General features: G+C 62.0%; 3 protein-coding genes across 4 annotated transcripts; all 3 read left to right on the forward strand.

The window, feature by feature from the left end:
- Positions 1–151: 151 nt before the first annotated feature.
- RPL27 (ribosomal protein L27) lies at positions 152–2,323 on the forward strand. The gene is made up of 5 exons (XM_086477913.1): positions 152–186; positions 287–369; positions 549–718; positions 1,319–1,429; positions 2,233–2,323. Exons 2-5 carry the CDS (start codon positions 289–291, stop codon positions 2,279–2,281), a joined length of 411 nt encoding a protein of 136 aa, XP_086334039.1. The 5' UTR covers positions 152–186; positions 287–288; the 3' UTR covers positions 2,282–2,323.
- Positions 2,324–3,058: 735 nt separating this feature from the next.
- IFI35 (interferon induced protein 35) lies at positions 3,059–6,192 on the forward strand. 2 transcript variants are annotated; one of them, XM_086477986.1, is made up of 9 exons: positions 3,059–3,081; positions 3,166–3,303; positions 3,568–3,726; positions 4,058–4,171; positions 4,486–4,630; positions 4,855–4,988; positions 5,217–5,406; positions 5,684–5,790; positions 6,000–6,192. In XM_086477986.1, exons 1-9 carry the CDS (start codon positions 3,067–3,069, stop codon positions 6,189–6,191), a joined length of 1,194 nt encoding a protein of 397 aa, XP_086334112.1. In that variant the 5' UTR covers positions 3,059–3,066; the 3' UTR covers position 6,192. The 2 variants fall into 2 exon arrangements, with proteins under 2 accessions (XP_086334112.1, XP_086334113.1); XM_086477987.1 differs by having other exon boundaries at positions 4,058–4,165.
- A 482-nt stretch (positions 6,193–6,674) lies between these two features.
- LOC147413757 (uncharacterized) lies at positions 6,675–12,641 on the forward strand. Its single transcript, XM_086477971.1, has 6 exons — positions 6,675–6,852; positions 6,991–7,094; positions 8,014–8,980; positions 9,392–10,899; positions 11,242–11,450; positions 11,923–12,641. The coding sequence occupies exons 1-6, from the start codon at positions 6,675–6,677 to the stop codon at positions 11,990–11,992; spliced, it is 3,036 nt and encodes a 1,011-aa protein (XP_086334097.1). The 3' UTR covers positions 11,993–12,641.
- Positions 12,642–13,004: the final 363 nt, after the last annotated feature.

The raw sequence follows: 13,004 nt of genomic DNA on the forward strand, positions 1-13,004 counted from the left end.
CCGCGGGGGTGGGGGGGTGGACACGGGGAATCGCCGCCTGTTGCCCGGCAACAGCGGCTTGTCCGCGCATGTGCGACCGGCTGCTAGAGGACGAAGCGGAAATGGCGCAAGTGACATGAGGTGAAAGGTCGGAGCGCGGCGGCCGCTTCCTTTTCCGGTCTGGGCGCCATCGCAGCGGGAGCCTCGGTAAGTGCGGGGCCGGCGGTGGAATCCGCCGCCATCCGCGGGGGCGGCGGGCCAGGGGCGGCCGCGGCCCGGCTGTGACTGCCGGGCGGTGTCTCTGCAGAGATGGGGAAGTTCATGAAGCCGGGGAAGGTGGTGCTGGTGCTGGCCGGCCGCTACTCGGGGCGCAAGGCCGTCATCGTGAAGGTGAGCGCGGGGCCGGCGGCGCTCGGGCCAGGCCGCCCTCTGCAGCGGGAGGCCTTGCGGAGCGGGGCTGCTGGCCGGTTCCCGGGGCGCCCGCGCGGGCCGGGCTGCTGCTGGGGCTTTGCGGCGGCGGCGGCTGGCGTTCCGCGGTGCCATCGCCGCCTGCGCCCGGTGTGTTTCAGAACATCGACGATGGCACCTCGGACCGGCCGTACAGCCACGCTTTGGTGGCCGGCATCGACCGCTACCCGCGGAAGGTGACTGCCGCCATGGGCAAGAAGAAGATCGCGAAGAGGTCTAAGATCAAGTCTTTCGTGAAGGTGTACAACTACAACCACTTGATGCCCACCCGGTGAGTGCGGCGGCCCGCGGGGCTGCGGGCAGGGCCCGAGAGGTCTCGCCTGCTCTCGGTGGTCGTGGTTCTCGTGTTCTCCCCGGTGAACGCTGGGAGTCGCGGAGGCTCTTAATTACATGGTGAATGAAGGTGAGGCAGACGCTCTGCAGGGGGTGCGAGGCGGAGGAGAAGCATCAGTGACTGTCCGAAATCAGGCAGCCGGCTCCTGTAGCCGCGCTCGCCTTCCTCTTGACCGGGGCTGTCGGCAGAGGAGCTTTGAGGGTGTCGGCAGAGGAGCTTTGAGGCAGTCACGGGGATTGGGGTTGCTGGCAGAGGTGCTGCGGTCCAGTGACAGTTCTTCATGCCCCCTTCCCTCTGGCACAGAATGCACTGGACAGAGCAGCTTGTCTGCAGGGAGGTGTGTGGCCGCCTCCTTTACAGCGGAGTTAAATGCCTCCGAATGCTGGAGTGGTTCGATCGTGTCCTGGACTGAGAAGGCTTTAAGCGCCGCAGTCCCTTAACCCAGCGCCGGTACGGGCATTACCGGCTCGGGCTGCCGTGGCACGGTCGCCCTGTGCCAGGCACACGACTGTCAAACCGCACCGCTCTCGTGCCCAGGTACTCGGTCGACATTCCTCTGGACAAAACAGTGGTAAACAAGGACGTGTTCAGGGACCCCGCACTGAAACGCAAGGCGAGGCGTGAAGCCAAGGTGAAGTTTGAGGAGAGGTGAGTTGGGATCTCGTCTCTTCAGCGGTGTCGGCTCCCACCTCTGGGGCAAGGACCCAGCACGGTTGTGCCACAACCTGGCTGAGTGCCGAGCTGGATGCCTCTGCCCCTGCTTCCTTGAATGCATTTTTGATTGCATGCATTCCTCCTCACCCTCTGCGCATGTCTGCCCAGCTGCCTGTGCCTGGAGCTGGTGGGTTGAGGTGGGGGCAGCTGCCAACAGCCGTAAGCTCGGGCCAGCGTTCGCAGCGACGTCGCAGCCTTCTGCCAGCACGAGCGGGGCCTTTCAGGTGCCAGGCACCGGTGTCCTGGCGTCTCCCTGCTGGTTCATCCGCTGTCAGGGTGCTTAGCGGGATAGGGCAGCGCTGACACTGCCCAGGAGCGTTGGGGTTAACAGTCCTTAGTGCCAGCTCCAAGCTCCTCGGCGGGGCACAGGGTGTCTCGTGGGCAGGATGGATGGACGGACACAGGGTGTCTGGGGGGCAGCCCCAGGCCCTGGCTGTTGTGAGGTGCTCTGCTCGTGGCCTCAGAGGCCGTTCTCTGAGGGCATCTCCTGATGGCCGCCCACCCTGTGGGGTGTCCTGTGCTCGTACCTCTTGGAGTGGAAACCACCATGGTGCGGGTGTCCTTCACGAGAAAACCTGGAAGCTGACGTTCGCTTCCCGCGGGAGCTCACACACATGTTTAACGTAGGTCTGGTCACAGACCCGGTGAATTGCCCTGTGTCCTGCCTGTGCCTTGGGGACGGGTCCGCTGCTGTGGCGTATGGGGCCTTCTGTAACCATTGGTCCCTCCTCTTTCAGGTACAAGACAGGCAAGAATAAGTGGTTCTTCCAGAAGCTGCGGTTCTAAAGGTGTAACAAGGCTGCATCAATAAATGTTTATTAAAAACCATTTTGTTTTGTTGTGTAAAAAAAGCGTCGCCAGGCCCCCTCCTCTGTGGTGTGGATGCTCTTGCTGCATGCGGGAGCTAGGAAGGCCGTCGCAGCCCGGGCAAGCTGCGGAGCAACTGGGGCGTCGCACGGCCCGAGCCCAAGCAGCGGGTGGATGCGGGGTGAGGGCGGCTCGTTCTCTCCCAGCTCCACTCCCGACCCTGCGGGAAATCTCCCCAAAGCTGCGCTGACCCCTGCGAGGCCGTGGGGTGGGGAGAGGAGGGGTTCGTTCCCGGTGTCTGCTCCTCTCCCGCCGAGGATCCCGTGGGTGCTCGGGTCTGGGTCACTCTCCCCCCGGTCGGGTGTTGGACCAGAGCGGGGCGCGGGTTAGGAGGGGTGAAGGGGGTTAACCGGTGGGGGTGGGTCGAAGGCTCTAGGGAAGAAGGTGCGGGCGAGCGCAGGGCTTTGGGCGGGTGCCGGGGAACGGGAGGAAAGATGAGGTTTTTCGGGTCAGCGCCGCCCGCGGGCCGTCCCGGCTGCTGTCGTGCGGGTCGGGCCGCTCGGGGCGGGGCGGGGCCGGGCTGCGGAAGCGAAAGCGAAAGCGCGGGGCCGCACGGGCCGCGGGGTCTCACCGGCACCGGGGATCCAAGCAGGCAGCGGAGACGGCCCCGGCGCTGGCCCCGGCGCTCGCCCCGGCCGGGCAGGGCTCCCCCGCGGGGCCATAGCTCTGGCGGGGCCGTCCGTTCCGCCGCCGGCGCCGTGGAGATGGCCTCGGGGGAGGTGAGGGGCCGAGCGCCGGGGCCGGCGGGCCGAGGGGCGGCGGGGGGCGCGGCGCAGCGCGGCTGAGGGCCCCTCCGCCTCTAGGACTTCATCTACCTGCCTCCGCTCGGGGGACCGGAGGACGGGGGACCGGAGGACGGGGGACCGGAGAAGAGGCGACCGGAGAAGGAGGGACCGGAGGCGACCCCCGAGCGAGTCCGGCAGGAGATCGAACGCTGCAAGGTGCGTCCTGCCGCGTCCGCGGGGGGTGGACCGGGTGGGATCCAAACCGCCCCCGGGTCCGCCCGGCCGCCAGCTTGAGCTTCGTGTTTTTCCTTGGAGCGGCAGGGAGGGGGCTCCCCCCGGCTGGGAGAGCCCGTACTGCGGCCTGGGGCTCGGCGCGGGGAGCAGCCCCCTCTCTCCCGAGCGTGAGCTGGGGCTGGGCAGGCCGGGGGGGGGGGCACAATGTCTGCGGGGTCTCGCTGTCTACGGTGCCTCCTCTCACAGGAATTCTGTGCTGCTCTGGAGCAAGACTCTCTGAAGCTACAAATGGCCAAGAAAGCTGTAGAGCAAAGGACACGAGACCTGAGGAAAGAGGGAGAACTTCTTTGTAAAAATCTTGATCAACAGATGTCCTTAAACAGAGACAAAGAGAGATCCTGCCAGGTTGGTGGTCGGAGGACTTGGGCATGGGAAGGTGGCAGTAGGTGGTGGGGCTGCAACACGGCTCACTGCTGCGAGATCGCTTTACTCTGGAGCTGGTGGAGGATTCACCTGGATGTCACACCAGGCCTGTGCCGAGAAGTGAGCCGGTACCGCGGCAGGGGAGGAAGGGCTGTTCTCAAGCAAGAGGAGCCAGGGCAGGGCTGTGGGCAAAGAGCAGAACGGTGTGGGTGGAGATGTGCATGAGAGCACTGCTGTGCTTGAAGTGGAGAGTATGCTGTGGCCCCTCGCATCACAGTGGTTCCCTTGCTGCCTCCTCTCTCTTTCCTTCCAGGTGGGCATATTTTTAGCAAAGGAGGAGAAGAACAGACTGAGGCAGGAGAAGCAGGCACTGGAAAAGAAACTGGAAGAAGTGAGGACGAGGGTCCTCTGGGAGGACCAGGTGATGGTAATGGAGTGTGTGTGGGCACTTGGGTCTGCTGGCAAGGGGTGCGAGCCTGGCTGGAGAGGCTGTGGGCAAATGCAGCAGGGTGCTGTGTGACAACTGGCACAGCTCCTGCTAGCGGGTGGCTCCTCTGACAGGGCCAGAAGCTCCAGTCATGGCTTTGGGACTCCAGGCACAGCCAGACCCTAGGAGAGACTCTGCTGAGACTCTCCAGCTGTTTATTTGAGCCATGAGCTTGTTTCTAGTCTGTGGATCGGCAGGGACAGGCCCTGTGCGAGGTGCAGTCTCCTCCAGGTGTTCTGTGTACTCAAACCTAGATGCTGTCTGCCTTGCCAGAGAAGAAAATGGCATTTAAGGGATTTGTGACAAACAAAGAGGACATGAACAAGCTGATGCTCGCCCCACTGATCCACTACCCTCTGCCGGGGGGCTCAGCTCTCATCACCTTTGAGAAGGCAGAGGGTAAGAGTGAGAAAAGCAGCGACACCGCCAGGTGTCCTGGTTGATCGGCTTCGGGGCCTGCCCTGCATCCCCTCCCTGGGCCAGGGCTCGGAGCTCTGCCCCCTCTGCCGGCATTGTGTGGGGTCATGCCCCCTCCCCAAAGTGTTAGCTGCCCCGTGTCCTGTCCCATGTGCGCTCAGAGCAGGCGGACGATGCCCTGTGCCGGGGGCTCTCCCTGCTTACAGTGGCCCAGAGGATCATAGAGATGAAGGAGCACGTGGTGGAGCTGAGCTACGGGGAGGAGCTGGAGGAGGCCGATCGGTGCAGAGCGCGAGTGCAGGCAGCGCCGGTGGATATACTGCTGCCGTCTGCCCTGGAGGTAGGTGCCGAGGGCCCGCTGCTCCCCACACCACGAGGAACCACAGAGCTGCCATGGGCACACACCAGCTTTGCTGTGCCCTGCTCTCCTGCTCCCCACACTTGCCTCTGCCGGGTCATTGGTGCCAGCCCAGCTCAGTGTGTTAGTGCCGCAGCTCTGTGCTGCTCCTCCGAGCTCTGGGGCCGGCCCTGCCCTGCCCTGGCACTGACCGGCCTGTGCCACCCGCAGATCAGGCTGACTCAGAGCAACAGGAGTATCCTCGTGTCTGACCTGCCCAGCCTGGGCGTCCCCGAGGAGGCACTGCTGGACAAGCTGGAGCTCTTCTTCAGCAAGACGAAGAATGGGGGCGGCGAGGTGGAGAGCAGGGAGTTCCTGGATGACTCTGGCCAGGTGGTGCTGACCTTTGTGCAGGATGGAGGTACGTGGAGTGTGCTGAGCTCGGGCTGCCGGCAAGGGGGGGAGCAGCCCAGCTGGCTCTAGGGGGGCACAGGTCATCTCCCAAGGGCCGATGGAGCTGTGTCTGTGGGGAACGGGGAAGGCAGAGCGAGCCCAGGCTGTCCTGTCTCCCCTGAGGCGGTGCTGGTGCAGGTGAGCCGGGGCTGGGCAGTGCCAGCCTTGGTGTCTGGGCCAGGGACGTACCCTGCCCTGGAGCTCAGCAGGGGCCTGGGCAGTTCAGGGCTTTCCTCCATCTGTAGTGGCAGAGCCGCTAATTGCGAGAGGACACATCCAGGCGCATATTTGCGGTGGAATATACGACGTCAAAATATCACCATGCATCAGTGGAGACATCATTAACCTGCAGGTAAGGGCACGAACCCTGGGGCCTGGCTGTCCCTGCCAGCCCAGGACAAGGCCCCAGGGGTGTGGGGGCTCCCGAAGAACCCGCTCCCCATGCCGCCATGCGCCCGAGGCACGGTTCCTGCAGGCCGCCCTCTGCCCTGCTCAGCGAGTGCCCCAGGGGCCCCCTTCCCCGCCTGGCACGGCCGCTGGAGCTCCCCCTGCTCTGCCCAGCTCCAGCCCTCCCGCTGCCCCCGGACCGTCCTGCTCTCGGGGATCCCAGACGTGCTGAGTGAGGAGGCCGTGAGGGACGCCCTGGAGATCCACTTCCAGAAGGCCAGCCGTGGCGGGGGAGAGGTGGAGGCCCTCGCCTACGTCCCGGCAGGACAGCAAGGGGTGGCCGTTTTCACGGAGGACGTGGGCTAGCCCTGGCCGCCCCCGGCAGCCCGGTGCAGCGGGGCTCCCGTGGCCGCGGGCCCCCGGCACAGCGGGAATTAAAGTGTCTGCAGGGAGCGCCGTGTCTGTCGTGCTGGGGACGGGGACGGGCCCTGCGGGCAAGAGCCCTGGGCGAGGCTGGGCCCTTTCCGGGCACGGGGGCGGCGGGGCTCTGTGGGCACCGGGGGCTGTGCTGGGCCGCGCCGGGCCGAGCCGTCCCGCGGCGCGGGGCGGGGGCCGGGGCTCGGCCGCGCCGGGGCGGGGGCGGTGTCGGCCGAGGCGGGGCGGCCCCGGTTTCGCTTTCGTTTCCCGGCGGCGGCGGGGCCGGAGCGGGGTGCAGGTAGCGGGGCCGGGCCGGGCCGTAGTGCCGGGGGCTGCGCGGCGCCGGGGCCTCGGCCGGGGGGGTGGACGGGGCGGGGGAGGGCCCGGCGCGGCGAGCGGGGTCCCGGCTGCCCGCGGCCTCTCCGCGCAGGCATGGCGGGCCGCACGGTGCGGGTGGCGGGGCTCCCCGCCGACCTGCCGCCCGACAGGGTGGCCGACAAGCTGACCATCCACTTCCTGCGCTCCCGCAACGGCGGCGGGGAGATCGCCGACGTCCAGGTGCTGGCCGGCCCCCCGGCCTGCGCCCTCATCACCTTCGAGGCGCCGGAAGGTAACGGCCGCCCCCAGGGCCTGGCCCCGGCCTCCCCTGCCCTCCTGCCCCGCGGCCTCCCGTGCTCAGGGCCGGGGCCGGCCGCTGCTCCCGGGCACGGGCCGGGCTGACGGGTGCCCGGCGGCTCTTCCCACCCAGTGGCCCAGAGGATCCTGAAGGCCCAGAACCACGCGTTGTCCGTCGGAGGGAGGCGATACCCGCTGGAGGTGACGGCGCACGACGCGGAGCTGAGCCCCGACGAGGTAGCGAGGAGCAGCCGCTCCCAGCGCCGCCGTGGCGCCCAGCGCGGCTCCGCGCTCGGGAAGGGAGGCAGCCGCTCTCCTTTAGCCTGAATTGGACTGAAAGCAAATCCGGTTTTATTCATTCTTAGGAATTACTTTGTGCTGGTAACAGAGACAGCCGGGCAGGCTGAGCACTTGGTTGGTGTTTGTGCCCGTCAAAGCAAGGAAGAACAGTCGGACTGGAGGGAAGGAGCGCTTTCCCCCAGCCCCTCTGGTGGCACGTGGGCACCCTGTTAATGCCTCTGCCCTGTCGTTACCTGGGCACGCACACTGTATTTTTCCTCTCCTTCTCAGGAGACAGACATGCTGGTGTCTAGGAGGCACTGGAGAGTGCTTGCCTCTTCCTCCAGTTTCAAGAGGGTGTGGCAATAGCCGCCTCTCATGTTTTTATGTCTGAGCACTGAAAATGAGGGCATGGGAGTTAGCCTGGCATTGCAGACCTTTCTGTGCGCCTGTGGTGCAGAATGCTTGTAGGTCTGTGGATGAGCTCTGGGAGAGCAAGAGGGTAACTGCATTTCAGATGCAGAAGGGATAGTGGATTTCTTACATTTGGGCTGTTAACAGAGCTCCCAGCATGTAGAAGCGGGGCCACACCTCTGTGTGATTTGCCCCTCACGTTCCTTGTTTGCAGAAGGCTTTTGAGTGTGTGTACAAAGTCCAAGAGGTGCTCAGGCTGGCTGGGTCTTTCAGTCCTGCCTGTCTTATGCGCCCATCTCATTCAAAAGCAGGATGCTGAGAAGAGGCGGCAGAGTATGTCGTCTCTTCTGTCATAGTAATGCAGGGGCTGTGGTCAGTGTCAGGTGCGTTTGCCTCCCTCTGTGCCCTGGAGGGGGATTACTGTTGGTCCTTGCTCTCTCACTCACTCGCTATCTACTTGCAGATATTCATACGTGCTTGCCTGATAGTTGACTATGGCAAGCTCCCTGCTGGCAAAACCCTCGTGAGGAACTTGCATAAAGGCTACAGCAATATGCAGTTCGACTTCGACCCCAAGAACACACACTGCATAGTCAAGGGACCTTTCACTGAGCTGCAGGCCTTCAGCAGAGACCTGCTGGGCAGCCTGAACCTCAAGAACCAAGCTGTTGGAGAGATCCTCCGGCCAGGTTCCAGCCATGTCACTAAAGAAACCAGAATGCATGATCACCAGCAAGTGCCTGACTCCACTGAGTCGGCACGAGAGACAGCAAAGCTGCCAAATTGGGACCAGGTGTGTGAGAAGGCAGCTAAAGTCCCATCACCTCGGGGCCCAGTGGATGGGGAAGCTGTGGAACAGCTGGAGGACTTTTCCCTAGTGATGGACTTGGACATCTACTTGTACATGCAGAGGTTCTGTGCTGCCGAGTACCAAGGTGTGCTACGCCAGCACCGTGTGGATGTGGTGGACATTAGCAGCGATGGCATCGCCATACTGTACCTCCAACCTGCAGGTGTATCTGGGGACATGGATGCCTTGCGACAGGCCCGCCTGGCCCTGCAGCAGCTTTACGAGCAGCTGGAGGTGAGCTTGCGCAAGGAGAAGTTCCACAAGGGAGGACTGGATATGGACAGCCAGGCACTGAGGGCTCTGACACATGAGCTGCAGAAACTGTATCCCCAGTTGCTCTGCCACGAGGACGAGAAGCAGCTTTATCTTATTGGAAACCTCGTTGATGTGTCCCAGGCCAAGCAGTACCTTCAGGATTTCAGTGCCAGAAGAGGTGCCACACACACGGTTGGCAGGCTCAGCAGCTCCCTGCCCTCACACCCAGCAACCTCCCGCACCACAGAGGTTGCACTGCACAAGCCCAAAGCACCTGTGGACACCTCAGCCTCAAGGCTCAGCCCAGGCAGGCCGGAGCTGAAAGGTGAGCTCAAGCTGGCTGCCAACTTCAGCACTGCGAAAACTGACAGGTCTCAGGCCAGCCGGGGCCTCTTGCTGAGTCAGGACTCTCCACTGGTGGGACCGGCGCAGCTTTCTGGGAAACATTTACCAGAAACAGACGCTCGAAGTCGGAGTGACCCAACGGCACTGACCCAGCAGTATCAGCCTCGTGCCTCTACAACAGATGTGGTTTCGGTGTCAGCAGCAGGGTCTCAGCAGAAGGACCCCAAAGAATGGGACCACGTGAAAGGAGGCGCCAGGCTTGCAAGACACAAGGCTCTGTCTCCCTTTGGAGGCACTTCGCAGCACCCTGGGGACTCTAAAGGCCCAGGTTCCGTCAAGCACCACCCCCTTGCCAGCACCTTTGGCACCACAAGGACCTCTTCTACTTCAGACTCTAAACCATCTGAGTCCAGGCCTCTGCTGCGACGTTCCAACAGCTTCTCCCTGCCAAGGCCAAAGGAAAGCGACAAGCCCCAAGACACTGGCGGGGCAGGCAGCGGAGGCGGTAGGATGAGTGAAGAAATGAGCCTGGACTCTCTGCAGTGGTCTTACCTGAAAGACGTTTGCCGCGCTGCTGTTGATGAGCTCTGCAGGGGTGGGGGTGTGCAGATCTCAGAGCATCATGCTGGGGACTGCACTGTGCTGACGCTACAGGCGGCAGACAGGAGCAAGCTTCTCCAGGCTAAATGGAAGGTGGAAGCTCTCGTGCAGAAGTGTCCTGACCTCGTGTGTCAGAGTATGAGCTACTCGGAGCTTGCTGTAGATGGTCCAGACGACAGTGCCCTGAGTGAACTGTGCAGCCTCTTGCAAGGAAGCTCCCTCCAGGTTGGACTCAGCAAAGACAAGTACAAGCTGTGTCTTGTCTGCCCCAAGGAGATGCTTCCAGGAGTGACTGAGGCCTTCCACGTCTTTTCTTCCAGGAGGCTCCGTGCCCTGAAGTCTTCATCCTCATCTCCAAGACCAGAGAGTACAGGGCACTCAAGTGTCATCCAGCCGAGCAGAAGCCAGGAAACAGTGCTGGGTGCAGCCCTTCCCGGCGCCCTGGAGTCCCTGCAGGTGGGCCTGCAGCACCTGAACATTAGTGATGAAGCAGACCAGGCCGATGCGCTTGGTGCTTTCCAGCTGCCAGAGGCTGAGGAAAAGAGGTCTCCCAGCCCTTGGAGGTTCCAGCAGGCTCTGGGGCAGACGGAAGCCAATGACCACGTTGATTCTGGGGCTGTGCAGGGAGGAAGCAGCCTCCTGAGCCGTAGCGTAGTGGATAAGCCAAGCCCTGCTGGCCTGAGGGAGCACCAGGAACATCCGAAGAAACTCGCCATGGGGGAGCCTGACATCACACGGCTAAAGCAGGTTTTGCCAGACAAATTCCAGTTTGCAAGAGACAAGAGCAGAGGAGGCCACAAGGAAGCAGCAGGACAGTTGCGCTCACCGGGTCCTGTGGCAGATGGTGCTCCTCACTCCCTGCCCACCTGGCTGTACAGGGCTGTGGCTGCCGAGCCACCCCAGGCTGCAGACCAACAGCCACTGGCAGCAGAGTCCAAGGGCCAGGAAAGGGCCCTGCTCCCAACGAGCAGGAGCAACGTGCAGGAGGAGCCTGACCTCTCGTCACAGCAGACAAGAGGCCCCAACCTTGGACAGGAAAGCAGCAAGACCCCTCTGGGCTGGTGTGATGCTTGCCAGGGCTCAGGTGTGACCTGCCTGGTCCCCTGCGGTCACGCCTTGTGCAGGACATGTTTTGCAGTGGACAGTACACACCCAGCTTGCTGCAGGTCCTCCTCAGTTGCCCCAAGCCACAAGATCTCAGGGACGTTCAAGATCTCCTCCCTGTCTCAGAGTCTGCCTGGCTTCTATCGAGACCCGACACTCCAGGTTGCCTACAACATCCCTGATGGCTTGCAAGGGGTAGGTACTCACCATGGGGGCTTCCCCATCCCACTGCAGGACCTGCAGTGGGTTCTGTCAGCGTGGCTGGGGGGAGGGGGACGAGGGCAGCTGCAGCTCCACGCCCCACATGCCAAACAGCAGAGGTATTGCCCTGTGGAAGGCAAAAGGTTCCACACCACGTTTGGGAGCAGTTTGCTACTTTTGAAGAGCGTGTGACCTCTGGTTTTAGTTCAGAGTGACTAGCAGCCCGTGAGGGGGCCACAGTTGCCTGTGTGGTTTCAAGCTGGACAGAATCTCAGAAGCCCGGACTGAGGCACAGCACTCAGGTTGTTGTTTAAAATGCTTTCTTCCTGTTCTAAGGTTGGTGACCCCCGCCCAGGACAGCCTTACAAAGGAGGGAATTTCTGTGCCTTCCTGCCTGACAACAGGGAAGGGCAGAAGACAGCAATGCTGCTGAAGAAAGCATTTGAGCATGGGCTGACATTCCAGATCAAGTCCCGCAATGGAGAGGAAAGAGTGACATGGGGCCTTATCCCACACAAAACCTCCTGGGATGGAGGCAAAGCCAGGTATGGCCCAGCTAATCCCAAGCTTCCAGGTGTGGGGGTTTTTTTAGCAATCGGAGGAGGAGAACCACGGACTCCAGCTCAACAAATCCTGGCAGGGGTGGCTCTTCCAGGCTCACGCAATGGCAGAGTTGGTGCCTCCCTTTGCTCAGCTCACAGGGCAGCTGTGCTGTGGCAGCCCAGCCCTGGCACCCTCCAGCTGGAGCTGAAGCCTGTGCGCATCCCACACCTGTAAACTCCCCATGGACAACAGTTCTGGGCCCTGTTCCTTACAGCATTCCTTGCTTTTCCTGTGATAGCACTCTGCAGCCAGCTCTGGGTGCAAGCTGTACCTGTGGGCAGCAGCAGCTCCCCAGGATCAGCCCTTCCACCCTCAGCCCTTGTTGAAGGGCTGGGGCAAAAAATAAAGTGCTGCTACCCTCAGTGTTTTAGCACCATCAGCCGGATTTACACCACTGCCCTCTCTGTCCCACAGGAACGGCTATCCAGATGCACAGTATCTCCGTGAGGTTTGCACAGTACTGAAGAATCTGGGCATCGTGTGAGACTCCTTGCCAAGGTGGCCGCAGCCCACACCTTCGCTTCCCCTTCCTTTCCAGCTGACAGAACTGCAGCTTAACACAGACAGCGCAGGAAGAAGCAGGTGTTTGTCCAAGGAGCTCCTGTGTCCCCAGAGGCAGCCACAACTCTGCACGTTAGTAACAGCAGCATCTCCACCCCCGTCCTGGGCAAGCCTCAGCATGGATCAGAGCTTCCCTGAAACTCCATCTCCTTCTGGATACGTGTCCTCACCAGCCAGTTACGCAGCTTATTTCAACACCAGCTCCAGGCTGAGCCCCGGCGTGGCTTTCAGCAGCATAACCCAACCCTGGGCAGGAGCCCGCGTGCAGTCCAGTCCCATCTTCCAGAAGTCTCTTCTACCTCTGGCCACTACAGGCAGGTTCCATCAGCCACCCCCAGAGCCTGTGTCAGAGCTGAGCCATCATTAATGCCAGCTCTTCAGACAGACATTTCAGTCCTCCAGCAGACAGCCCTGAGGTACAGCCCCTCCCCAGCACCTGCACTGGGACCAGCTGGCAGCCTGGTGCTCTCCTGGGAAGAGCATTAACAGCTTTCAGCGCCCAGCACAGCTGCCTCCCTTGAGAATATACAGACATGGACAGCCTCTAAGTGGAGAAACACAAATAAACAAGATTCATTCCCCCATTTTTAATAGTGGTTGTTCACGCCTTGTCTTACCCTCACCTCAGGCACCCATTTCAGTCTCAACTGGCTGCAGAGACACCCGGCTGCAGAGTGAAGCTAAGGGCCTTGCAAACACAGTCACCATAGCTGCCCTCCAGCCCAGGGCCTTAGAAGATCAATACAACACTCAAGGCAACAATTAATAGTTGTCCTTGAGAACAGAGACATCTTCTCACCCTGGGAGAGTTAGAATTTACAAACAGTGTGTCTACCCACCACTACCTGAAGAAGCAATAAAAGTGCCCCAGGGGCAGAGCTGGTGGCAGAAGGTTCACGCCAACAGGAGCTTGAACAGCATACCACTGAGGGTTT

This window comes from Leptosomus discolor, chromosome 25 (assembly GCF_034619465.1).
Source record: "Leptosomus discolor isolate bLepDis1 chromosome 25, bLepDis1.hap2, whole genome shotgun sequence".
In the NCBI taxonomy this organism is placed as follows: Eukaryota; Metazoa; Chordata; class Aves; order Leptosomiformes; family Leptosomidae; genus Leptosomus; species Leptosomus discolor.

What these genes read in the sequence shown, in the direction of transcription:
- RPL27 (XM_086477913.1), top strand. Translation starts at nt 289, where the DNA reads ATGGGGAAGTTCATGAAGCCGGGGAAGGTGGTGCTGGTGCTGGCCGGC. An exon ending in GCAAGGCCGTCATCGTGAAG is followed by an intron (nt 370 to 548) that starts GTGAGCGCGGGG and finishes GGTGTGTTTCAG; the next exon opens with AACATCGACGATGGCACCTC. An exon ending in AAGGTGAAGTTTGAGGAGAG is followed by an intron (nt 1,430 to 2,232) that starts GTGAGTTGGGAT and finishes CTCCTCTTTCAG; the next exon opens with GTACAAGACAGGCAAGAATA.
- IFI35 (XM_086477986.1), top strand. An exon ending in TCTGGGAGGACCAGGTGATG is followed by an intron (nt 4,172 to 4,485) that starts GTAATGGAGTGT and finishes ACTCAAACCTAG; the next exon opens with ATGCTGTCTGCCTTGCCAGA. An exon ending in GACCTTTGTGCAGGATGGAG is followed by an intron (nt 5,407 to 5,683) that starts GTACGTGGAGTG and finishes CTCCATCTGTAG; the next exon opens with TGGCAGAGCCGCTAATTGCG.
- LOC147413757 (XM_086477971.1), top strand. Translation starts at nt 6,675, where the DNA reads ATGGCGGGCCGCACGGTGCGGGTGGCGGGGCTCCCCGCCGACCTGCCG. An exon ending in AGGCAGGCCGGAGCTGAAAG is followed by an intron (nt 8,981 to 9,391) that starts GTGAGCTCAAGC and finishes CTTCTACTTCAG; the next exon opens with ACTCTAAACCATCTGAGTCC. An exon ending in TGGGATGGAGGCAAAGCCAG is followed by an intron (nt 11,451 to 11,922) that starts GTATGGCCCAGC and finishes TCTGTCCCACAG; the next exon opens with GAACGGCTATCCAGATGCAC.